Genomic DNA, 26,306 nt, shown 5'->3' with positions numbered 1-26,306 from the left:
GGCCTCCGGGAAGTCCCTTGCGGCGCCCCTCCTCAAGGAACGCCAAGTTCAGATCGGAGGGACGATGGTGTCTCATCAGTTCATACACATCCCCGGATGCCCAGTCCCCTTGATTGGTCGAGACCTACTCTGTAAGCTCCAGGCCACCTTGAAGTTCAAGACCACGGGGGAGGTGGAAGCTAGCTTTGAAGATCGGCCAGTAACACTTGTCTGCCCAGTGAGAGAAGAATGGAGGCTACACGCCCTCCCAACTGTAGGGGCCGGCGACTGTCGGTATGACCAGAACACCCCTTTTGCCCAGCAGAGGCGGGCCCTAATGGATGAAGTGCCTAATGTATGGGCAGAAGTGAACTCAGGCGGACTGGCCGTAAATGCTATCCCCATATGGATTGAACTCAAACCAAATGCCCAAGTCGTCAACCAAGGACAATACCATATCCCTTATGCAGCCCGGCATAGTATGCAAATTCACTTACACAAACTTCTTCAACAGGGGGTCCTTAAACCGATCAGATCCGCGTGGAACACCCCATTACTGCCCGTTAAGAAGCCAGGCACATCAGAATACAGACCCGTCCAGGACCTGAGGAAAGTCAACAACCAGGTAGCCGACATAGTTGCCCTCGTACCGAACCCTTACTCCATTCTAGCCCAAGTGCCAGCCCACAGCAAGTGGTATAGTGTCATTGATCTGAAGGACGCCTTCTTCTCCATCCCCCTTGCTGCCGACAGCCAGAAGTTGTTTGCCTTCACGTGGGAAGACTTACAGACGGGAAATAAACAGCAACTCACATGGACCCGGCTCCCCCAGGGGTTCAAGAATTCACCCACCCTCTTCGGCGACCAACTCGCTCAGGACCTGAAGACGTATCAGGACGAGTATGGGCCGGTCGTCCAATACGTGGATGACCTGTTGGTGGCCCGTGAAACGTACACGGACTGTGCAGAAGCTACCCTTTACCTCTTGAAAACCCTGGAAGCCCAGGGGTACCGGGCCAGTCGCAAGAAGACACAGATATGCGAGATCGAAGTCGACTATCTGGGGTTTCGCCTCCGAGAAGGAACCCGGAGGCTCGGAACACCCCGTACCCAAGCTATCCGCAACCAACCCACCCCTGCGAATAAGAAGGAATTGCGGGCACTCCTCGGAGCCGCTGGATACTGCCGGCTCTGGGTCATCAACTTCGCTGTCCTGACCCAAGACCTGTACGCCAAACTGAAAGGACCTGAACTCGAGGGCCAAAATCTCCAGTGGGAGAAACACGAACTGAAAGCCCTTCAGGACCTCAAGGAGGCCCTTGTGGCCCCACCAGCGCTCGGACTGCCAGATGTGACTAAGCCGTTCCACTTGTTCATCGACGAAAAGAAGGGATTGGCACTTGGAGTCCTCACCCAACTGGTCGGCACCTGGCAACGCCCTGTAGCATACCTCTCCAAGGGCATGGACAACGTGGCACGAGGATGGCCGGGCTGCCTCCGAAGCATTGCGGCGGCCTGTCTGTTGATACACGAGGCCAATAAACTCACGTTTGGCCAGACACTCTTTGTGACCACACCCCACGCCATCCGCGGCCTACTCGAGAGTCACGGACCCAGATGGATGACCAACTCCCGATTGGTTAAATACCAAGCCCTCCTGTGCGAAAATCCGGAGGTGCGGATCCTGGACACAACTAACCTCAATCCCGCCACTCTCCTTCCGGCCCCTGAACCACCATTCCACGACTGTGAGGAGGTAATGGCCACTGTGCATTCTAGCAGACCTGACCTCAAGGACCAACCCTGGCAAGGGGGCATTACCCTGTTCACCGATGGAAGCAGCCAAGTAATAGAGGGAAGTCGAAGAGCTGGCTATGCTGTTGTATCTGAGGATCACGTGATCGAGGCTATGGCCCTGCCGCCCGGAACGTCAGCCCAGAAGGCGGAGCTGATCGCCCTCACCAAAGCCCTCCTGTGGGCTGAAGGAAAAGTTGTTAATATCTACACCGACTCCAAATACGCCTTCCTCACCCTCCAGGTGCATGGAGCCCTGTATAAGGAGAGGGGATTTCTGACAGCTGAGGGAAAAGGACTCGCAAATGCCACCGAGATTTGCCAACTACTCGAGTCAGTCTGGAAGCCAAAGAAAGTAGCTGTGATGCATTGTAGGGCCCACACCGGCCGGACGGACCCTATCGCCCGTGGTAACCAACGGGCGGATGATGCCGCAAAAAGGGCAAGTCAGCTCCCTTACTCATCTCATCCTTCTGACCCCGTACTCGTCGTCCAGCTCCCCGCAGAGACCCCTATCTACACCCCCCAAGAAACGGAGTGGGCCCGACAAGAGGGCCTGGAGTCACGCAATGGATGGTGGATACTACAGGACGGGCGCATATGGATACCCGAAGCCCTGGCCTGGGCAGTGACCAAAGAGGCTCATGATCGCACCCACCTGGGCAGGGACGCTCTGGGGCGCCTACTTGAGAAGACCTACTACATCAACAAACTGTCTCTGTGGACCAAAAACGCTTCCAGTCAATGTGTAACTTGTGCCCGGAATAACCCCCGAACAGGACCCAGTCCTGCGCCAGGACACGTGCTCCGGGGCACTAGCCCTTTTCACGTTTGCCAGATTGACTTCACGCATATGCCCCCGGCCCGGGGCTACAAAGCCATCCTAGTCGCAGTGTGTACGTACACCGGATGGATTGAAGCCCAGCCCACTAGAACGGAAATGGCTAAAGAAGTCACCTCCCTACTGATTCATCATATCCTACCCAGATACGGTCTCCCCAAGCAGATAAACTCCGACAACGGGCCAGCCTTTGCCAGTGAAGTAACTCAACAGCTCAGTACAAGACTGGGCCTCGATTGGAAGTTGCATTGTGCCTGGAGACCCCAGAGCAGTGGAATAGTGGAGAGAGCTAACCGATCCTTGAAGAACCAGCTAGCCAAGCTATGTCAAGAAGCCAAAGCCAAATGGCCCGACCTGCTTCCACTGGCCTTGCTACATCTCAGGTGTACCCCCAAGGCTACCGGCCTTACCCCTTACGAGATGATGTACGCTAGGCCACCGCCACTACCCTCTTTCCCCGACTCCCTGCAGATACAGGGCGAGAATTCCTTAGTGAGACAGATGAAAGCCTTACACGAGGTAGTGCAGAACATCCAGCAATACACTGAGAGAGTAGCTCCCCTGGTTTTTACCAGTCCTATACACCGGTTCAGGGTAGGCGAGGAGGTGTGGGTGAAAGAGTGGGATGACTCTGACTGTCTGAAACCCAAATGGAAAGGGCCCTCCCTTGTTCTCCTAACGACCCCAACCGCTGTTAAAATTGCAGGAAACCCAGTGTGGATACATTGGACCCGATTGAAGCCTGCTGCTCCTACTAGCAGCGCCCCGAAGCGTTGGACTGCGCATCAACATCCTGACGCTCCACTACGGCTGACTCTAAGAAAGACGTGAACCGACAGATTCATGCCTGCCTCGCAACAGGAGCTCAGCTTTTGGACCCACTGCGTCTTTGGCTCTGTGTTCATTGCAGCCTTCATCGTGGGCCTCATTGTCTTCTTGCTGAGCCTACTCCTCCTCCTTTGCTCAGTCCCGAGCTATCCTACCACCCTGAGCCAGAATTGCACTGAATGCTTGCGCCTGGTGCGCCATCGTATAGAGGGAGGATATCACCTAGTTACCACCCTCATCCACCAGACGCAGCCCCCGGAAGGTAATTGCAAGCTCCTTCCGGCGTGCGCCATCGTCACCCCGGATGGCCTCCAACAGTTCCACAGATGTCTCCAAGGCAACCTCACTGTCTGCCATAGTCCCACCAAGCCAAGATACTACAATGTCACCCTCAGTGTAGGACTCCCTGCGTATGTGGCCGGGCCCCCGGGAGTTGAAGGTGATGGCATTCTGTATTACGTAAATTCCACTCGCATCCTTGCTGGCGGTATCCCAACTGTGGCTACACTCACCTTCGACGTTTGCGCCGCCATGGACAAACACCCTTGGTCCCGTAAGTGTGGAAGCCAAAGTTGGCGTCAGGCATATGTGAACGACCACAAGTATGTCTGCCCCTTCAGTCCAGATATGAGATGCTGCTCCCCTTGGGTTTGGCTCCCCTGTGCCGGCGACACTCGAGCCTCGGGCTGGGAACGAGTATGCGCTTATACGGGAGGAGGATATGCCGGATGCACCGGCCTGGGCGAATTTCGTCGAGGTTCCGGTAACTATGTGTCCCTGGACTGGCCCATCCGAGGCCACGACATGCCCTGGAGAGGAACGTGGGGCCTTGGCATTGACGGCGGAGGGATGGATCCGTTGACGTATATTACCATATACCAAAGCCTTGAAACAAAGCCTCCCACGCACTACCAGACTACTGTCGTTGGGTACCAAGAGGTATTCGATGAAATCGCTCGCGCTGAAGAGGCAGCGACTAAGTTCCCCATCTCCACAGAAGCGCGGAATATGTTCCTCAACCTGGCCGAAAACATCGCCTTCTCCCTGGGAATTACCAACTGTTTCGTCTGTGGAGGCACGGACATGGGTGAGCAATGGCCTTGGGAAGCGAAGGAGGTCCGACAGCAAACATGGGATGCGCTCAACACTACTAACATTACCTTTCCCCAGCGCCCGAAGCCGTACGAATGGGCCCTGAGAACCAATATCATCGGTACCCTCTGCGCTAGTCGAGCGCCATCGAAGCGTTATTCTGTACCCGTGGGAGATTCCGCTTGCACGGGGGTCCTTCAGTTTAACAGCAGTCGACATACCTGGTGGCAGACGGACCGCCTGCCCGCCCCGGAGCCCATCTGGACTGAACCCACCTTGAACGCAACGTGGACACACGGAGGGAATGCCTCCCTTAAATGGGTAGCCCCGGAGGGCTACTACTATATTTGCGGGCGCAGGGCCTATGAACAGCTCCCGGCCCGCTGGTACGGTACCTGTCTCTTAGGCACCGTCCGACCTAGTTTCTTCCTTCTGCCCCTGCGAGTCGGCGAGACGTTAGGCATCCCCCTGTACGTGGAAAAGGGGCCTGATAGCATTGCCAAACGCAAACGGTCTTTTCTAAGCACCAAACCTAAAGTCCAAATTGGAGACTGGAAAGACAACGAGTGGCCGCCTGAACGTATCATTCATTACTATGGACCGGCCACCTGGGCTGAAGATGGCACATACGGGTACCGTACTCCTATCTACATGCTGAATCGCATTATCCGCTTGCAGGCAGTGCTCGAGATCCTTACCAACGATTCGGCACTTGCCCTCAACATTTTAGCCCGACAGAACACTAAGCTCATTACCGCAGTTTACCAAAATCGCTTGGCTCTCGACTACCTCTTAGCCCAGGAAGGCGGGGTGTGTGGCAAGTTTAACCTCAGTAATTGCTGCTTACAGATTGATGACCAAAGCCAAGTCATCAGCGACATAACTGACCGTATGGTCAAATTAGCCCACGTCCCCGTCCAAACCTGGAACAGCGCTTGGGATTGGACTTCCTCCCTTACCAGCTGGTTGCCAACTTCCGGGAGCCTGCAAGGCCTCCTGGTCATGGGTGGCCTATTTCTGCTGTCCTGCTTACTAATTCCTTTGTCTCTTCCCTTAGTTTTCAGGTGTCTCCGCTCCACCATGGAAAGTATCGCTGACCGCCGGGCTGCTGCCCAACTTATGGCTCTCCAGGTGTATTCCCCCATTCCCCAGGCTGACGAAGAAGAACCTTGTGGCTGACGCGGACTTCTGTCCTCCCGAATCAGTTTATGAGCCAATACCCTTGTGCCAGCATAAGACCGGCTACAAAGGGGGGGGGGATTCCACTAGGGGCCCTCCGTCTCAACCCCGGCGAAGTAACCAGCGGCTGCACAAAGGCTTAGGGCTCCTTGTGACCTCCTTGCTAATACTTCTTGTCTCTCCTTTCTGTTTAGGGTTCTGGAAATGATACTCTCCATCAGAATGACTGTCTAGTATCAAAAGGGGGGAATTGTAGGAGTGGAACACCGGATAATACCCGAATACTATTGCCTACCAGAACAACCTCATGTTTTGTGCCTATTGATGGACTTATACTTATGTATTCTACCTCTGCTTTTGGCTTTTAGCCATACTTTATCACTGCACTGGACCATTGTGCCTTACTCAGTTTTATTGTTTACTAATGTAAGACAGAATGCAGGGCTATTAGACATATAGCTTGTAACTGTAACTGTAGTAGCAAGGCGTATACGAGATCAGCTTGCACGTAGATGCCCCATGAATAGGTGGCCTTGGAGGGTGCTAACACCCCCGCCCTGCATCTCTGAGCCGACGAGTCTTATCTCCTGTGCTAGAAAGGAGCATTGTGTGTATGTAGAATAAGCTGCTAAGTTTCGTTTCTCTTGCCAGTATCTTTTCAGTATTATGACGTGTGTACGTACTGAGAACTACAATTATGCACTGTATGAACTACAACTGTTTACTGCGCATGCCAATGTGACGTGTAAGGGGCCTAGTGCGCAGGCCCAGTAGGGAAGTATAAATGTAAGTGTCAGGTGATTTGCGACACACAGTGTCCTGAGACTACTCGGTACTGTTCACTTGCTAGCAATAAAGTTGCCTTGTTTGGAACCAAATTTGGCCTTTTGTCTTCTGATTTACTAGCCTGTTTCACTCTGACTTCCCTAAGTGTGTCTTTTGGAGCATTGCTATATCAGCATGCTGCCTTTTGAGTGCCTGCAACACCCTGGTCCTTTTTATGGGGGAATGGATGCCATCAACACTGAGGGAAACGATCTTGAGGCTAGCCATACGGAAGCAATGATAATAAGGTTCTAAACAAGCTGATTACAGACTTTGAATTGCCCAGAGGGTCTCCCAGCTGGACCCTCCCGACATTGCTATAACTATCAGGGTAGATCAGTAAGAAAAGTGCTAATCCTGACACAGTAAGGTGCAGTTCCCTTTGTGAACAATTTGTATATCCGGACAAGGAGATACTGAACAGTCCCTCCCAACTTCCCCACTCCCTCACTCCCCTCAGAAGAAACATACCACTCATGTTCCTCCTCCCTCCCATTATTAACTATAACAACCTTAAACAGCCCCAGCCACACATACAGCCATATCACAACATTCATCCTCCCTTGCTCACCACCCCACCCCCCAAATCATACATAACACTCCATAAGGAAAATTCCCCACCCCCTATCGCCTCTGCTCCCCCCACATCTGCTTTATAGTATCTAAGTGATAAAACTGTAAATCAAATTTTAAATATTTCCAGACCGACTGGATAGCCACCGATCAACCTAGATCCAACAATGACACTGCTGTAGCAAACAGGCAAAGTTGGTTCTGCAGGGTTGCTTCTGGTCACAAGGTGTAAGTTGTCATGCCTTGCCTCAGAGGCCTCTTGGGAGCTGTTCTTCCTCACCAGCTACTGATTTTAAGGCTTTAGTTCTCCAGAAAGATCTCAGGGTTCGAACACCTCCCCAAGACCTCTAGTCTTCCAAACTCCACGGTGGCAGTAAACTAGCAATGAGTACACAAACTCAGCAACTGGCAAACAAACTAACATTAGGCCGCAGACCATTTGGTAGCATTTACAACTTCCACCAAGGCTGCTCCAGCAACAGTGGGAATATCCGTGGGGCCGCTGTAGTCTATCCACAAAAGCCCCAAGGTCCTTGGGATCAGTAGTGCTTTGTTATCCTGTAGAACTCACACTTTATCTGGATACAACACTGCAAAACGTACTCCTTTATCGAAGAGGTGTTTGCAGTGGCACCCCATCTGCTTTCTTTGGTCTGAGACCAGCGTCGAGTAGTCCTGGAAGAGCAGAATCTTGCTGCCCTCGTATTCCACCTGTTTCTTTCCTCTGAATGCTTGTGATATTTTGTCCTTGTCTGCGTAATTCAGAATCTTGGCCAGCACTGGCCGTGGCCGCGTTTCACCTTCACGCAGCACTCCCACTCTGTGGACTCTTTCAATCCGCAACGCGCTTTCTGGGAACTGCAGGCCTAATTGATCCGGCAGCCACCACTCGACCAGCTGTCAGAGGTCTTTGTCCTTCACTCTTTCCGGGACCCCTATAATTCTAAGGTTATTCCTTCTGCTTTGTTGATCATCGACCTGCTTCATTAACTGTGCACACTTCTGCTCCAATCCCGCGATCCTCACATCCGCCGCTTCCGTTCGGTCTTCCTGGCGCGAGTTGCGGTCCTCAGCCTGCTGCAAGCGCACACCTTGCCTCTCCACTGACTCTCGGATCTGGTCCACTGAAGCCTGGAGCTTAGACAATTTCTCCTCCACTATTGTGGAAATCTGTTGGATCAGCTCCTGGATGGCCTCTGCCGGCAGGCCTGCTGCCCGAGTGCCCTCCTGTGTCGCTGCCATTTTGAATCGTGAGTCCTGTGTGTGGGGCTCCTTGGTGCGCGGAGTCTTCGCGGGCATAACAATCTTCCACAACACTCAAAGCCGCCCAGATTTGGCGGAAAAACCCACGTTCCCCTTGCTTCTCGTTCGTGTGGCTATGGAGTCTCCCCAGGAGTTTTTTGCAGGCAAATTTTAAAGATTTCGGGGGTGGAAGGAGCGGAGCCGGGAATAGAGACGTCCGCTCAGCTACAGAGCATCACGTGACCCCCCCCAAAACATTTATTTTGCATAAACATCTAGGTCCCCATTTTATAATGCCAGGATATGCATGTGAACAATAAACATGCAAGCAAATGGCATGGGAGCATGGTCTGGGTATGTTTTGAGCGGGACTAGGGCATGCCTAGAAGATACCCATTGATTCCTCATTTCAGAAGGGGAATAACTGTTGTCCTAACAGATTGACATCGGGATTTACAACTGTTACCAAGCATATTTAGGTTTTTCAGACTTCTCCAATTGAGCAGTACTCCCCTGGAGGGATAAGAGGAGGCTGCCCCCTTAATCCCCCAGTGGACTCCCCCCTTAACCAAACTAGCAAAAGGCTACTGGTCTCTGTGATAGCATTAGGAACGTACACGTGTATATTTTTTAAATGATAAACATGTATGTGCCGGCAAATACATGTTTATTTTACTATTCTGCAACAACAATGTATGTGATGGCTCATATATGTTTATGTGCTGGTTTTCAAACCATTAATATTTTTGATGTTTATTTTTCTAAAACGGATGTTTATATGCCACATGTACATGCTGCATAAATGTCCATTTTTCTCCTGTATTTCAGAACGGAATCTACATCAGCAGGCTTCTACCTCATTTCTAAAATGGGAGGTATTGACTTATAAGCGCATAGACAATCAGGACAGCTCTGAGGAGCTAGTAGGACATAAAAAACATGGCCATTGTTTGTGATGCAGCAGCACTATGGAAGAATTGAACTGATACCACCTGGTGACTGGTTACAGATTGACAGCCAGAATAAACACCTCTTGTGATTTTGATCATGTTATTTATTTGATACAATACCCTTGCAATAAAATTTATATTGGGAGAACATCGAGGCCAATTAAATTGAGTGAACATATTCAGAATGAGATTGTTATGGCCCCTCTTGTGGCCCACTGGAAAGACAAAAAAACATGGTGGATGATATGTGGTGGCGAGCTCACATTACGATGGGGTGGGAAGGAGGTGACAGGAATGGTCTATTAAATTATAAAGAACAGAGATGGATTTTCAAGTTTAGCCCCACAGCGCCTGAGGGGCTCAACTTGGAAATCGATTGGAGTTCCCCGATTTAATAACCAGATGATAAATAATACATTGATTGGAGGATGGGGTCACGTGATTCAGTACATAGTGGCGTGCCATTTTGACTAAGAATGAGGTGACTGTGCAGCTAGTGATGTAGTCTGAAGGTAAAACATTAATAAAGTTTAATATATATTGGGGATACTATAGATGGTAGCATGAATATTGATTATTATATCTTATTATTGTAGGACCATGCCCTGAAGCAGCATTCAGTGGAGCAAACATGGCCCATGTCGGCAACGGTCCTTTTAAGATAAGTTAACTGAGTTCTTATATATTAGCCCATAGAGGCTCTCAACGAGGGTATTTTGGTAAAAAATAACAATCAATGAAACCAGTGACGATTTTGGTGAACCACAAGGCTGTGATTCCTTGTGTGAAATAAGTCACCTCCTGAGGGTTCTGAAAATTAGGATGTAAATGGAAGCATTTGACTGTACGAGAGAAATTTAAGTGTATTGTGAAATTTGTTGGAAAAGTGTTGGGATATTGATGATACTTTGACATTAACTCCCGTTTGAAAAGTTAGACTTTATTAAATGTTGCATATTAAGAAATACCCAGTAACTACAGGACAGTTAGCTTAGTTTTGGTAAAAATTTGAGGGTCCCTTTTACAAAGGCATGTAGGCACCTACATGCGTCAAATTGGCACTACCGCCTGGCTACCGCATGCCCTGGGCAGTAATTCCATTTTTGGTGCGTGCCCAAAACATGTGGTAGAAAATAATTTTCTATTTTCTACCGTGGAGCAGTAGGCACACACTATGCACTTACCGCCCGGTTAGCGCATGAGACCTTACTGCTAAGTCAATGGCTGGCGTTAAGGTCTCAGGCTGAAAATGGACACGCGCTGGTTTTCATTTTGCCGCACGTCAATTTTCCGGCACATTAAGAAAATCCCCCCTTTTCCAGGCGTACCTTAGTAAAAGGGCCCCTGAGTTACTTTGTTTTGGCTTTTCACGGCAGCGTGGTGCTGAAAATCACTGCTATCCACCCTGATTCTGCTCCCGGACTTACCGGGCAGTATCCGGATAGTACCACTATACATCTTTACAGACCACCGCTGCACTATCTGGATAGTTCCTCTCAATGTCTTTCTCAGCAGCACTTCTCCAGGTAAATGCGTCTGAATATCAACCCCTATATCGCTAAAATATAATTGTGCATACTAAAACAACCAAAAAAAAGAAACAAAGATTTCCTGTAACATATCACCCCAAAAATGCCTGACTCTGTCTGTCTTCAGGCTTCAGCTTTGTTGACTCTTCTAATTATGATGTAGTAACCCCCTTGCTCCAGTTCTGTCTTGTCAAAATTGCAAAATACTAGTTTTGTGCTACTAATATTACAGCTTCCCTATTATATTAACAAATAGAAAATTCAATAAGATCAGAGGGCACTTCAGAGCTGCCTAAATAGTGCAAGTTAAATGCTGCACAAACACATGTGTGCCAGGGCAAGTATATATCTACTTGACAGCATCAGTGCAAGGATACATAGAGGACAGCCAGGGAGTGCTAGGGTGAAAGCAAGAATGAATGAGAGTACAACAGAATATATATGTATACAAGGAGACAGAATGTGCAAGAAATTCTGTGAATGTAAGTATAATCATGCAAAGGTCAATCTACATGAGTGTGAGAGTGACTGTGCAAGCCTGCATGCATGCCAAAGTAAAACATGCACAAGTATGAATATGCAAATGTGTGAGAATGAAAGTAAATGTGAGAAGGTATCCATGTGTAAATTAGAGATGGAGTCTGTGCAAGTGTGTCTCTATGGGGTGAGAGGTTGATTCTGTAAGTGCTTCTGACTTCTCTTTTGAGCACTTACCTCCTGCTCGTGTCTTCAGTGGTAACCATTGGTGAAAGCTGCAGCAATCAAAGGACCCTGAATTATCCAAAACAGAAATTAATCAGAAGCTGCAAGAAAATGGATTTGTATAAATCCTCCTTATGCATAAATCCTCCCTCCTGTGTTCACCTTCTGTACTAAGAGTTGCACAGGGTTAGAAATTTCACCCATTCACACCCATCCCCACTGGAATCTCCTCCATCTCCGCCCGTCCCCTGTATTAAAATAACCCGACTTGTGGCTCTTATGTAATCCGCTAAGAACTTTGTGTTAGGTGGAATAAACATTTTTGAATAAACAAAATAAATAACCCAACAGTAGCCCATGTTGATAACTTCCCCTCTCAATGCTTGTGGGGGATTTCAGTGCTATCATCCATATCTATTCATTTTTTTTTTTTTTAGTACTATTATAATTGTTAAGCTAGCTTAGAAACACAAGGAAAAGATAGGTAGGCTGGCCTGGCACTACACTTCTGCTGGAACCCCGCAGGACTTGCGTCCATTCCCTTGGGATTCCCACGGGAATCCCGTGGACCTCTGTTTTCTGTACTCCAATGTTCCCATTACCTTCCTGTATTCACTCCAGCTACTCCTCCCTCCTGTATTCACTTTCTTTAATCCATTGTAGCCATCACTTTCCAGTGTACATTCTATCTCCTCTACTCTCCTGGATCCTCCCTCCTGTGTTCACCTTTGTACCCCATTGTATCTATTACTTTTTCAGTATTCACTATGGCTCTTCCTCCCTCCTATGCTTGTTCATTACATTCAGCTTCTTAAATCCTTCTCGCAGTGCTGTGCTGCATCCACCTCCTCCTTTTAGTATCCACCTGCCTCCTGAACCTTCCATCTTCCAATACTAACACCATATCCTCATCCTTTTGTGCCCAGCTACATCCACCTTCTTTTTATGCTCATCTGATAACCTCCTCCATCCTATTCTTCACTGCAACCATGTCTTTCCCATGCAGCTGCCACTTCCCCTACTTTCTCCCTACTTGCAGGGAAAGTAGAAGTTGCACTATATCTCTGCTTAGACCGAGAAGACAAAGGGCCTCCTAATCCCCAGGGAAGGATCTTCAACATTCTCTGCCTCTGATAGAAAGTGAGATAGGACAGTGTGTCTGGGAGCTTTTTTACCTGCTGTGATAAAAAGGGCCCTGGTGTGCAGGAAAAACGGCCCCTGCCACTAGTGCAGGGCCATTTTTCCCGCAGCTTGGTAAAAGGACCCCTATGTGCACCATTTTGCACTTTTCCACATTAAATTTTATGTGGATGCCCAGTTTTTCATTCTTGCAAGGTCTTCCTCCAAATCCTCACAATCAAATGCAGTTTAACAATTTTTGAATAATTTTTTTTATCATCTGCAAATTTGATCACTTGTTTGTTCCCATTTCCGGATCATCCTACTATATAAATGAAGAGTGACCGATGTGCCGCACATGCGCGGCATGTCACAGATCTATCCCGAGTCCCGACATTGTTACAGGCAGTAACAGCGGCACGTAGAGGCAGGACCAGCGGATCAACGGCGGTCTGTAACAAACGCCCAACCCGCTGCCCGGTCCGTCATTGCCACCCAGCGATTCTCCTCTCTCCCATGCCCCTCCCTCCAGGCACCCACTGAGTCTCCGTCACTCCTTTGAAAGCCCTCGAAGGGAAGGCTACAGATGGGCAGGTCTTTCAAAGGAGTGACGGAGACTCGGTGGGTGCCTGGAGTGGGGGCAGGGGAGAGAGGAGACTCGCTGGGTGGCTGGAGAGGGGGGGCACACACTCTCTGTCTCTCAACTCACTCTCACACTCTCTTTCACACAGATGCACACACACACACTTTCTCTGTCTCTCACACACTCACACATATACACACTCTCTCTCAACTCACTCTCACACTCTCTCTTTCGCAGACGCACACACTTTCTCTCTCTCACACACATATACACACTCTCACTCTCTCAGTCTCTCTCTCTCACACACTCTCAATCTCTCTCTTAACTCACTCTCACACTCTCTTTCGCAGACGCACACACACACACTTTCTCTGTCTCTCTCACACACGTTCTCTGTCTCTCTCTCTCTCACACACATATATAAATATACACACTTTCACTCTCTCTCTTTACATTTCAGAAATAAAACATATTGCCCATTTGGCTATTTCATTACATTACGCACAACAGAAATGTTGCCCGTTGTAACGGGCTTTAAGGCTTATTGTAAATAAGCTAAAAAGTATCTGTTGCAATACAGATCCCTGGGGCTTACCAGAGTGGCGCTATATGTTAGAAATAATATTAAAGTGTAAGAAAGCAGAAATGGGACACACCCTCCACAGACGTCAAAGAGGAACAACACAGGAGCAGATGCCAACAAACTAACTTCCAGCCTGGTAGGAGATATTCTGAAGTTCTTTATTTGAAAAGCACCAGTGGAATGACCTGTCATTCCACTGGTATCTTTTCTACCTGTTTAGAGCTGATATATGTGCGAACACCTATGGCTGGCGTGTGAGCGCCTAAACATTAGGCATGTCAAATTGGGTTACGCTAGTCAGTGCCGTAGCGAGGGCGGCTGACACCCGTGGCGGGTCGCCGCTGCGCACCCCCCTGGGTGCAGCACGGCGCCCCCCCGAAGCGCCCCCCCCCGAAGCGCATTGTTACTACTAGAAGCAAGGGGCGGGCGGGAGGGCCGATCCGCCCCCGAGTCCACGTCGCTGGGAGTTGCGTCGGCTCCATTGGTTCCTTGCTCTCTCTGCCCCGGAACAGGAAGTAACCTGTTCTGGGGCAGAGGGAGCAAGGAACCAACGGAGATGACACCCCCCCAGTGGCGTGCACCCGGGGCGGACTGCCCCACTGCCCCCCCTTCCTACGCCACTGACGCTAGTATTCTATAACGGAACCTAGATGCCTGGATTCCATTATAGAATAGGCTACCTTAGGGGTCACAAGAAATACTCTATTTATTTATGATATTTATACCCCACATTATCCCAAACTGGCTCCGGTTCAGTGTGGCTTACAAGCAATAAACAGCATTGACTAACAATAAAAGGTTAAGTTAACAGTAAGCAAAGCTTAAGGTCATAACTCATGCTCATAACTGCAAATTAGTGCCAGTTAAGACCAATTATTGACAGTTATCACCAATTAAGTAATTAAATTATGCATGCACCACACAGTTCTTATATATATATTGTTACGGGGGACTTGTAGTGAAATGGGTGTCAGTCCTTAGCAACAGTGCTAGATTCCAGCCTTTTCCTTTTCCATTCAAAAATCCCTGTTGAAACCACAAATGAAGGCAACAATTAGATCAGTGGGGACTGTTTTGGACTTTATCCCCACTGATCTAATTGTTGCCGTCAGTTGTGGTTTCAACAGGAATGTTTGAAAGGAAAAGACTGGAATCCAGCACTGTCAATAAGGACTGACAACTGTTCACTACAAGTCCCTGTGAGAATATTGTTTTGTGATTATATAATCTTCTCTTAGATTTCCCCACTTGGTTCTCCTTTTGAAGAACTGTTATTTCTGAAGTGTTAATTGTTGAGGGTATTTTTTCCTCGATTTATTTTGTTCTTCTGGCTTCTTATGCAAAGATTGTCTTTGTACTACTCACTTAAAATTAATAAATATAAAATTAACAAATTTATGCATGTAAGTTGTTCTATTCTGTAACTTCGGGCGTAACTGTGCAAGCCCTTTATAGAATTTGATAACGTTTTTCCTCTGGGAACCCCAGTGCCTGACTCCATTTTCTCCATAGCTGACTATAATCTCATGGGAGTCCTATTTTATTGAGCTAAGAATTTAAATATTTTGATTTAAATGACTCTTAAGATTATTTTGCTCAGTAGTGACACCTAGAGGGCAGTATTCAAATTGTCCACATTGGTACAAGGTTTCCAGCTTTTTTTTTTTCTACAGATTTTGCACCAGTATTCAAAATCAAACATTCAAGAGCCAATGGCTCACTAACACAATTCTCGTTACAATGAAGAGGCCCCCCCTAGGAACGCCACTGGTGTCATATCTTATCTTAAGGTGGCCAAACAGGTAGATGGACTTTTAGCCTGGATTTGAATAGAGCCAGAAACAGAGCTTGGCATACTGACTCAGGAAGTCTATTCCAGGTGTATGGCGCTGGTGGAGGAGAAGGGTACAAATAAGAGTGACTTACATGATGAAATGCAGTTCCAGGGAAGGATAGGGCGAGATTAGAGTGTTGAGATACTGAGAAGCTGCAGAATGAATGCACAGTAAAAGGAATTTGAACTATATACAGCAGGGGCGTATCTGGACTCTGGCAGTAGGGGGGGCCAGAGCCAGAGGGAGGGGGCACATTTTAGCCCCCCCCCCCCCGGCGCCACCGAGCCCCCCCCCGCCATTTCCGGACCCCCCCGCCACTTCCAGACCCCCCCTCGCCACCAATGACACTCTCCACCCCCTCCCGCCGCCGCCAACCCTCCCCCGCTGCTGTCACTTACCTTTGCTGGCGGGGGACCCCAACCCCCCGCCAGCCGAGGTCCTCTCTTCCATGCAGGCTGCAAGTTGCAATGCTTCCTGTTCTTCTCAGTCTGATGTCCTGCACGTACAACGCGCAGGACGTCAGACTGAGTTCCAAATTCTGAGTCTGACGTCCTGCACGTTGTACGTGCGTGCAGTACATCAGACTCAGAAGAACAGGAAGCGAAGCGTTGCAACTTGCATCCTGCACGGAAGAGAGGACTTCGGCTGGCGGGGGCTTGGGGTCCCCCGCCAGCAAAGATCGGCAACAGGTTGGTGGCGGGCGGGAGGGAGGGGGATAGGGTCGATGGTAGGGGGGTCCAGGGTGAAATCTGTGGGGGCCCAGGCCCCTGTGGCCCCACGCAGATACGCCCCTGATATACAGGAATGGCCAGGGAGCCAATAAAGCAACAGAGGGGTTATGTGAGCACAGACACCATTCCTATAGCACAATACTGATTCTGACACTCACCCCCAAGCTGTGGCCAAACGCAGTGCTCGGAGCTGGACTTGCAGCACTGATGTAACTGCTGACAGCGGAATCCTGATTAGCTGCTCCATAAAGTTCAGCCATTGGCCCTGGACTGCTGGTTCCTAGAAAGCCTCCACTACGAGTCGGAGTGGAACCTAATCAAAGAAGTAGAGTTTAGTAGTAAGAGATACAAACTGCTGTTCCTAAATAAGTGCTGGGTCACTGTGCAGGAGGCAAATATGGACATATCCTACTTCCAGTTTCCAGTGTTCAAGTATCAGCATATTTAGATAACATACCTCGCACTACAGCTGCCGCTGCTGCTGCCATAGGTCCATATGCAGTAAGAGGAATTGCTAAAACAGAACAAACAACATTTCAGATAGCAAAACTGGCAACTAAGGGTACACTTATGCCATAACCAGTTAACAATCCAAGTTGTTATAATTATTTACCAGGGATTAAAACATAAGTTACTCCAGTACTCTGCAGAGCAGTAAGAGCAGCATCACCAGTCTGTAGGATGAGTTTCAGGATCACCAATCTGCAGGGTAATGAAGTTACTTCAGTACTTTGCAGCACAGGGACACCAGTCTGTAGGGTAGAGGAGTCTAAGGTTACTCCAGTACTCTGCAGCACAGGATCACAAGTCTGTAAAGTGGAGTGGCCAAACGGTTAGTGCAGCAGGCTTTGATCCTGGCAACCTGGGTTCAATTCCCACTGCAACTCCTTGTGACCTTGGACAAGTCACTTAACCCTCCATTGCCCCAGGCTACAAAAATGTAGATTGTGAGCCCTCTAGGGATAGAAAAAGTACCTGCATATAATGTGTACAGCACTGCGTAGGTCTAGTAGTGCTATAGAAATGATTACTAGTAGGTACAGGAGTCTGAGGTTACTCCAGTATCCTGCAGCAAAAGGTCACTAGTTTTCAGGGTAAAGAGTGTCTATGGTTACTCCAGTAATTCTGCAGCACAGGGACACTAGTCTGTAAGGTAATAATAGTCTGAGGTTACTCCAGTATTCTGCATCAAAGGGACACAAGTCTGCAGGGTAATGAGTGCCTAAGGTAACTCCAGTACTCTGAAGCACAGGGTCACCAGTCTGCAAGATGATGAGTGTCTCAGATTACTCAGGTACTCTGCAATATGGAATTAACATTTGCAGAATAATGAATGTCTGAAGTTACTCCACTACCCTGCAGCACAGGATCATTAGTCTGCTGGGATTCACCACTGAGGAAAAGGATTTAGGTGTCATCATGGACAATACAATGAAATCTTCTTCTCAGTGTGTGATGGCAGCCAAAATAGCAAACAGAATGATAGGAATGATTCCTTATCATCTGCTCCAGACTAGTGGGTTATATGCTGCCCTACCAGCAGAGTGAGACCGAGAACTACTGACTAGTGACACCTGTTTAAGGGATTGTGCAACCCTGACCTGCTCAGTATTTCTTAGTATCCCAGCAGAGGTAGGTGAGTCTCTTTTTGGATGCGCTGTTTTTGGCCCCATTTAGATTAATGCTAAATTAGTAAAGATTGAATAGCTCCTGGCTCTATTGCGGGTGTTTCTTTTTTTTTTTTTATTTGTATGAAGTCTTTATTAACAAATGATACAGTCTTCCAGCAGATCAAACAAAAGTGTCTTTACAGCCAGAACAGTATGTGATATCAGAAGTCGTAAGTTACATTTTGGGCCTCTCCAAGCATAACTAAAATCTCAATACTCTCGTAGGAAATCCATATCCGTCACCAAGTATTGCGGGTGTTTCTAAGACAAAAAGAAAAACAAGAAGAGCAGAAATCTTAAGGCTCTTGGGTCTCGAGCATTGGCCCTTACGTCGTGTTGGGGGTACACACTCCGGACTCCAGGTTTCACCCCCCTGCCCTCCTCGTTTGGCAAGTGCTGCACCTCGGCCTCCTCCTCCACTTTGCCTGAGAGGAGTTTCTTGAGGAGGCCCGGGAATGGCAGTGAGCACAGTTACAAAAAAAAAAAAAAAAGAAGTTAATAATGACAGAATTGGAGCTGTAAGAAGCAGGGAGTCCAGTAGCACTTTAAACAAAAGGCCATGAGACGGGCGGAAGCGCTGATTAGTACTGTTCATTGCAGCTACCGGATTCCCTGGGGCAGGGGAGTATGTAGGCGGTGGGATGCTTCTAAACGGACACCGCTGAGGCGGCATGACTTCCCATATGCCAAGTTTCATTCCATTCTGTTAATTTTTTGGAATTATTTTGCCCTCAGACAGCTGGGGGGAGGAGGAGGGAAAGAGGGGACATTGTCGGGGGCTATTTATTTTTGATTTAAAAAAAAAGTTATGTAGGCCAGGTACGATATTCAGCCAGGGCCTCATAACTCTTATCCAGCCTCAGCTGAATATCGGCCAGACCTGCATAAGCTCCAGGTGGCCAGGTCACCCAAAATTATCACCGATATTCAGTGCTGGTGTCTGGATATGGCCCGGCACTGAATATCGGGGGATAATTTGGCTGGTGATGATCAGTGTTTAAAAAAGTAGTGACTGCAGCCGGCTGAATATGGGGGGGATTAGGTTCAAAATAAGCCAAATCAGACCATAATTTAAGCTACCCAAAACATAGCTCAATGCATTCATACAGGAGACGTTTGAGCTTCTGCAACATAAAAACTTCCATATAGTGAGACAGAGCAGTTAGGGAATTTCTTCTTTCAAACTGCCTCTCCCAGTCCCCCAAACTACACCCACAACTGCCCCATACACCCATGCAAACTTATTTCACCCCCCCCCCCCAAACTACCTCCAGCAACTGCCCTACCACCCCACAAACTACCCCCACTTCCAAAAACTACCCCAACTGCCTTCAAACTGACCCAACACCTAAAAATCTCCCCCTGGGATTTAAGTTGTTTAGATTATATATATATATATATATATATATATATATATATAATCTAAACAACTTAAATCCCAGGGGGATATGGAGTGGAGGAGTAGCCTAGTGGTTAATGCAGTGGACTTTGAACCTGGGGAACTGGGTTTAACTCCCACTGCAGCTCCTTGTGACTCTGGGCAAGTCACTTAACCCTCCATTACCCCAGGTACAAATAAGTACCTGTATATACTATGTAAACCACTTTGAATGTAGTTGCTAAAATCACAGAAAGGCGATATATCAAGTCCCATTCCCATATATATAATTTCATTTTCTTATTTTATTCTGAATCTTTCTGTATGAATTGTACTGCTTTCTTATTAGCTGGAACTACACACAGTAACTAATATCTGTTACCATGGGCAGAACAAGATTAAGGCACGGGCAAACTAGGGCCCAAAGTTTAGGTAAACCCTATCAGATGTGCTCAGGATCAGGAAAAGACTGGCAACTGCCTAGCTTTTTCAGGATTTTTAATATTGAAAAAACTTTTATTGGTGAAAAACAAAGAAACAGAAACCATACAATATTGAGCACACTTATAGTACAACAAGAAAAACACAATCCAGCCTTTGTAGCGCACACCAACCGGTTAAAGATCAATTAAATCACCAAAACTTTTTATAACAATCCCCCACCCCATCTTCCCCACAAAAAAAAAATCAAAACACCCTCCCCCCATCATTGTACTATCTACAATTCCAAGAGATCTGGTTCTTATAGTCTCCTAGAGGATTAAAAAGACACACGCAAAATACCCCCCTCGCCCAACTCCTCCCAGGCCTCCACAACACCCAGAACCAGAAAGTTGGCCACAATGTTAAACACCCACTTCTTCCATCCCCCGAGATCCCAATTTGTTCAAGAAAAGACTGCAACCGAAAGAATATAAGATATTAAGATAAGAATCCCAAATTTGTAAAAAAAAAAAAAACACTGAGCGCACTTAGGGAAAACTGTGGAATCCCTAGCCTCCCAAATAGCCAATGTGTGCAGCTGATTCCTCCAACTCCAATATGATGGAGAATCCGCAGACACGCAAGCCTGCATAATACATTTAAGACCTACCAGCCTGAACTTCTGAAATAAAAAAATATTTTCCCTCTATTGAAGGGTAGTATACTGAGAAACTAAAACATAAACCTAGTTCTCTGTCATCCTGGATGGATGAGATACAAGTTCCCAGACTCAGTCCAACATCCAACAGTTGCCCCAACTCAGATCTTATAATAACCCAAACGTGTAATCAAAACCCATGAGGCTTCTGGAAAGTAATATAATAACTTACTTCCAACCCAGCTACTCCACTGCTTTTAGGGGTCCTTTTATCAAGCTGCAGGAACAAGGGCCTTGCGCCAGCAGCAGGGACCATTTTTCCTGCATGCCATGGCCCTTTTTACCGCAGAGGGTAAAAAGACCCCAGGCACACATGGTCATGCGCTAAGAGAATTCTTACCGCATGGCCATGCGACAGGGAGCCCTTACCGCCACCCACTGAAGTGGCAATATGGGCTCCCATGCTAACCCGGTGGTAACTGGGCAACACACAGCAATGCCCGATTACCACCAGGTTACCGCCATGCAAGCCATTTCCGGGGGTTTTCTTTTTCTGGAAGAGTGAGCGGTAAGCTCTCGTTGGGCTTACCGCCACTCTGTAAAAAGGCCCCTTAATTCCCTAAGTCATGTTGCCCCGTGGCCTTTGGTGTTCCTAGGTCATGGCTATGGGTTAAGAAACAATGCTGCTGAGAAAACGCTGCTGAGAAAAACTGGGAATGTAGGAGGTTCGAGGTTTTGCCTCCAAACCTGCATCATTCCTACTGGTATTATTGCCGACAGAAGCTGAAATTGCAAGAGCATTCCTGTCCTATTGCATACAATGCCTCATGCTGGTGACAGTGGGACAGCAGAACTGTAATTTCCCCCACACCAGAGCTCCAGCATCATTTTTTATAGTACCTCCTTCTGGAAAAAGTTAGAACTGCAGAACAGCAAGTTCCCTCAAGCCAGTGCTTTTGACTGATTCCCTATAGCACACCTGCTGAAATACTAGGCCTACAAGATCAGTAACTTCTTCTATGCCAGTGTTTTTGAACTAGCCCCTACAATACCTCCTGTTAGGAGAGACTAGGATTCCCCCTCACCCAGTGTTCCTGCACCATTCACAGTCATCTCTTTGATTCTGTGAGGAGACAGGTGGGTCACTGTAGGTCAACTGTGGAAGTCAGTGGGTGAGTGTCTGCAATCAAATTAATGAGGAATATCACTGTGTATATGGATAATGAGTTGAAAAGCAAAACAGCAGCAAATTTAAACTAAAATGTATTGGTTTTCTAAGTCTAAATGGTTCATATCTCCCCCACCCAAACAGACACCTGCTCATGATAAAGCAAGGCAGCTTCTGGCCCCCTCTCCTTCCCAAGAGTTTTGGGGAACTGCTTAGACTGACCTGTCAGCTCGGGGAGGACAGGGGCACTCGCCAAAGGGGTCCGCTCTACACAGAATTCTAAAATGAAATGGAAAAAATGTAGGAACCTTTTACAGCTGCAGTTCTAAGAAATATCTAATTATTCAGCTGGCATTTAAGGCACACAAAATTTCATATCCTTTTTCTTTCTGATCTATATACCACTCCTTCAAAGATAATGAATCCTATTTTTTTGCCTGGCCATTTGCTCAACCAGAACCAGCATTCTTTGAGCTAAAGCACTATCAGCCTTCATTCTTAAGAACCCAGGATTTGTCCCCTATTCCATAACTATCACCTCACCCAGTCATTGCAGTGATGGTTCATGGCCAAAGCTACACATTTGTGCTCTTTCTGAGACACAGGATGTGTGCATTCTGTCTCTAGCCACTAGGTGTCACCATAGCAGAAGGTCTGAGACTCCCTCTATTCACCCAGGGACCGTAAAAAAATATATTGAAGCTGAATATTCTGACAAATCAGACCAGTATAGGCTGCCACTGGTTTGCTGATCCTTTAGGTATGATGACTAAAGCACACAGCTGTGGACCAGACTAAGGGAAAAAGCTGTTTAAACATAGGATGTTTCACTGTTTCAAACTCTAAAGAAAATGTAAAAATGAAAACAAGTTATACTAGACCATAAAAAAATAACCCCCCTAAGAATAAGACTAAAAGAGAAAGCAAAAAAGACAAGAAAAAGACATGCAGGGAAAAGATAGGAACATCTATCAGAGATCCTAAGGGTAGATTAAACAAGCAGAGGTCTCTTTTTTTTTTTTTTTTAATTCAATCCCACTCCTGATCTATATAAACACAGCACTACAGGACACCATCCTTAATATATGCATGGTTCTGCGCATATGCAATCTATTACACACACAGCCTGCATTGCCCACACCAGCCCCATACCCGTTCAGGAGGCAATTTCTATAACAGAGCACCATCATTTAAATGCCAAAACTAACCTAAGTTTGAATCAATGAGCATACATTTAGATGCAGGTACTAACATTTATGACATCTATGGCTGATATAAATCTTAGTGCTTAAATGCGACATTTGCAAGTGTAATTCACTGTACTCTGTAAATTAAGCATGTAAATGTCAGCCCCACCCATGATCCTCCCCATGAATGCCCCCTCACAATTACACACTAAGGGGCCCTTTTACTAAGTGGCGGTAAGCCCACCACAGACTTATCGCGCACCGATCTGGAGCTACTGCTGGCCCAATGTGGTTGCTGGCAGTCGTTCCACCTCAGTGGGTGGCGGTAAGTGGCCCCCCCTCCACATGGCCATGCAGTAAGAGCAATCTTACTGCATGGCCATGTCTTTTTTTCAGCCTTTTTACCCACTGTGGTAAAAAAGGCCTCTGCGTGTGGCAAAAATGGTCCCCACCGCTACAGCGAGGCCCTTTTTACCGCAGCTTAATTAAAAGGGCCCCTAAGCCATTGTAGCATGTAATTATAGAATACTGGTTAGGCGCATTACTACCATTTATGTGCATAAATGGCAGAATTTTATAAATTTAAGTACAAAAATGGCATTTAAATTTAGGCAACCTGATGAAGGGGATACAGTGCCAATCTTCATGCACAGACAGTGTTGTGTAACACTCGCAGTCATGTCCCATGTGCATAGACATTACAATACATTACATTTTACACTTCTATACTGCAATGACTCCTAGCAGTTCTATGTGGAGACAAACACAATATTTATTTCTATTTCTACTTCTGTACTGCTGTCCTCCCAAGAAAAGGGAATCCAAGAGAGTTCGTATCATAAAGCAATAAAAAACATCATAAGAACAAGAACAGTAATATAGTAAACATTAAAAGCCCTAATGCAAACCTGCCCTGTGCCCACTCACACTAGGGAAGGCAACAGACTGCATCTTATAACTAAAAATACTCCCTCCCAAATATCAGAATCACATTGTATACACAAACAAAATAGAACCCATAACAAGAAGAAAATATATAATACAACATATACAGTGCTGTGTGCACACACACTATCTTCCATATGTATACACAGCTCTTAATGCAAACCCTATCTTCCATACACATTCAGCAGTGTGTACACATTCTATACTATACGGAAATGTACATATACAAACTATCCCCATATACACACAGTAGTTGTTTTACAATTACTGTCCTCCATATGCATGCGCACACATACGCACAGCATTGAATGTTCACACACAATTCTCTATAAACACATAGCACTGTCTGCTCACATACCATACTTTATAAACACACAGCACTGCATGCACAAATACACCATCTTCCATAGGTACATACAGCACTGAGGATTTTTTTTTGACAAAGGCACGCTAGTGTTTTTAGCGCGCGTTAAACGCTAGAGACACCCACAGGAATATAAGGGCATCTCTAGTGTTTAGCACATGCTTATTTTTAGCGCGTGCTAAAAACGCTAGTGTGCCTTTGTAAAAAGACTCCTGAGTACACATGGCTAGTGTGTGTACATGGAGGACAGAGTTTGTGCAATCTATCCTCCTTGTATACACACTAGCCATGTGACACTTGCTATCCTCCAAGAACACACATAGCACTGTATACACACAGACCATCTTCACTAGACACATACAGCACTGTGTGTAAACACTATCTTGAAGTGAGGTAGGAGCTTGATGTTAGTAATGCTGCTACAGATTATATCAGTGGTTCTCAACCCAGTCCCTGGGACTCATGTATATTTATTATGCAAAACCTGTCTAGTTGGGGGTGCTCTGAGCAGGGCCGCCGAAGGGGGGCAGAGGGGCAAAATTCCCCAGGCCTGGGCCGGGGTCTCTCTCTCTCTTGCTCCTGATGTGACCCGGGTAATCATGTCCCGACAGGAGCAGGAGAGAGAAAACTCCGGCACCGGGCCCCTCTTGGATGCTCCCCTTGGAGGCTGGACATCGGGCCAGGCCTCTGATTTGGCTGGCAGGGGTCCCCCCCCAGCAGAAGAGGTCCTCCAGTGCTGCTCTTCTTCACTCTTGCCTGCCAAATGGCAGCTTTTCCCCTCAGGCCATGCATGCTCAGTTTTGAAACCAAGCATGTGCGACGACATGTGAGAAAAAGCAGCCACAGGGACAGGCCATGCGGCAGAGTGAAGAACAGCAGTGCTGGAGGAAGAGCTCTTCTGCTGGCGGGGCCTTGGGATCCCCACCAGACAAGGTAGTTGCAGACTGCAGATGCAGGGGGGGGGGGGGGGCGGTGGCAGTGATCCTTGGGGGTGTGGCAGCCCTGCCCTGGGCCTGGCTCAATTTCTTTGTGGCTCTGGCTCTGAGGACTAGATTGAGGACCTCTGGATTATATTAAGGATTTCAGTAATAGTCTGTGTTTTGGGAAATTGACAAGAAGGCAATATGTTTGTGATGTACGGTTCTGTTGGAACATAAAACAACAAGGCAGACCTTGTAAAAAATGCAGTTTTTATTAATAGATTAAAAGTTCCCAGAAATTTAACATATCAGGAGAGATATGATCTGAAAATATAAAAATTAATTTTTCTAAAGGATGGCTTCCAACACAGTGATCCATACCTTGACAGCACCATTTTTGAAGCTATACAGTGCTGTGTGTTGGAAGTCATCCTGTTGAGAAATTAATAAAAGTATTTTCATTGTGAGCAATTGTCTGCATTATTTATCCACAAAGCTTGTTTGATAGCGAAACACTCCATTTTGTTACAACGGATAGATGACCAGCCTCCAATGCTGATGTTATGAGGGAACGGACACCCTTCTTGGACATGTTGACCATGAGAGATCAAACTGCCCTGCTGAACGATTTAGAAGTTTAAGAGGGCAGGATGGGAAATGATGGAAGGGGTGTTGAGAGTTTATATAAAAAATAACTTTGACATTTTGCATTTTGTGCTATTGAATGTTTTATTGATGTTCTTGTGCAATTTTAGCTTGGACGCTACATTATTATTTTTGCTTTAATAAAAAGATATTTCACCTAAAAGTATTTTCATACTTATACACTCTGAAATCTCCCCTGAAGCATAGTTGGCAAAATGAGACTCTCGTCGTACCTTCTGATTAAAAATTAATTTAAGTAAATAATTGTTATTGAATTACAGATTTTAGACTATATTAATAAGGTTTTTTTTTCTGATTCATTATTGAACTAGAGCAGTTAAGACTGTGTGAGCTATCACATGTGAAGTTCTAAGATTTTAAGGAAAAGGATGTAGGCATCATCAAATATGACACTTTAAAATCCTCTGCTCAGTGTGCGGCAGTGGCCAAAAAAGTAAATAGTATGTTAGAAGTTATTAAGAATGGAATAGTCTCTATTTTATTTTCTATCACAGTGCATCTGTATCACTTCATGGTACAACCACACCTTGTGTGCAATTCTG

At 46.9% G+C, this 26,306-nt stretch overlaps 1 protein-coding gene across 1 annotated transcript in view; it reads right to left on the bottom strand.

Moving 5' to 3' along the window:
- MSI1 (musashi RNA binding protein 1) overlaps positions 1–26,306 on the bottom strand; it is a 91,314-nt gene that overhangs the window by 18,718 nt on the left and 46,290 nt on the right. The window contains exons 11-13 of the mRNA XM_030219842.1: positions 16,843–16,899; positions 16,544–16,698; positions 11,547–11,603 (exon numbers count right to left, since the gene is read on the bottom strand). Of these exons, the coding sequence (XP_030075702.1) occupies positions 11,562–11,603; positions 16,544–16,698; positions 16,843–16,899 (254 nt within the window). The 3' untranslated portion in view covers positions 11,547–11,561. The remainder of the gene's footprint in view (positions 1–11,546; positions 11,604–16,543; positions 16,699–16,842; positions 16,900–26,306) is intronic.

Source organism: Microcaecilia unicolor, chromosome 11 (assembly GCF_901765095.1).
Source record: "Microcaecilia unicolor chromosome 11, aMicUni1.1, whole genome shotgun sequence".
Lineage (NCBI taxonomy): Eukaryota > Metazoa > Chordata > Amphibia > Gymnophiona > Siphonopidae > Microcaecilia > Microcaecilia unicolor.
The sequence above is the reverse complement of the archived record's forward strand: the minus strand, read 5'-3'. Positions and strand labels throughout refer to the sequence as shown.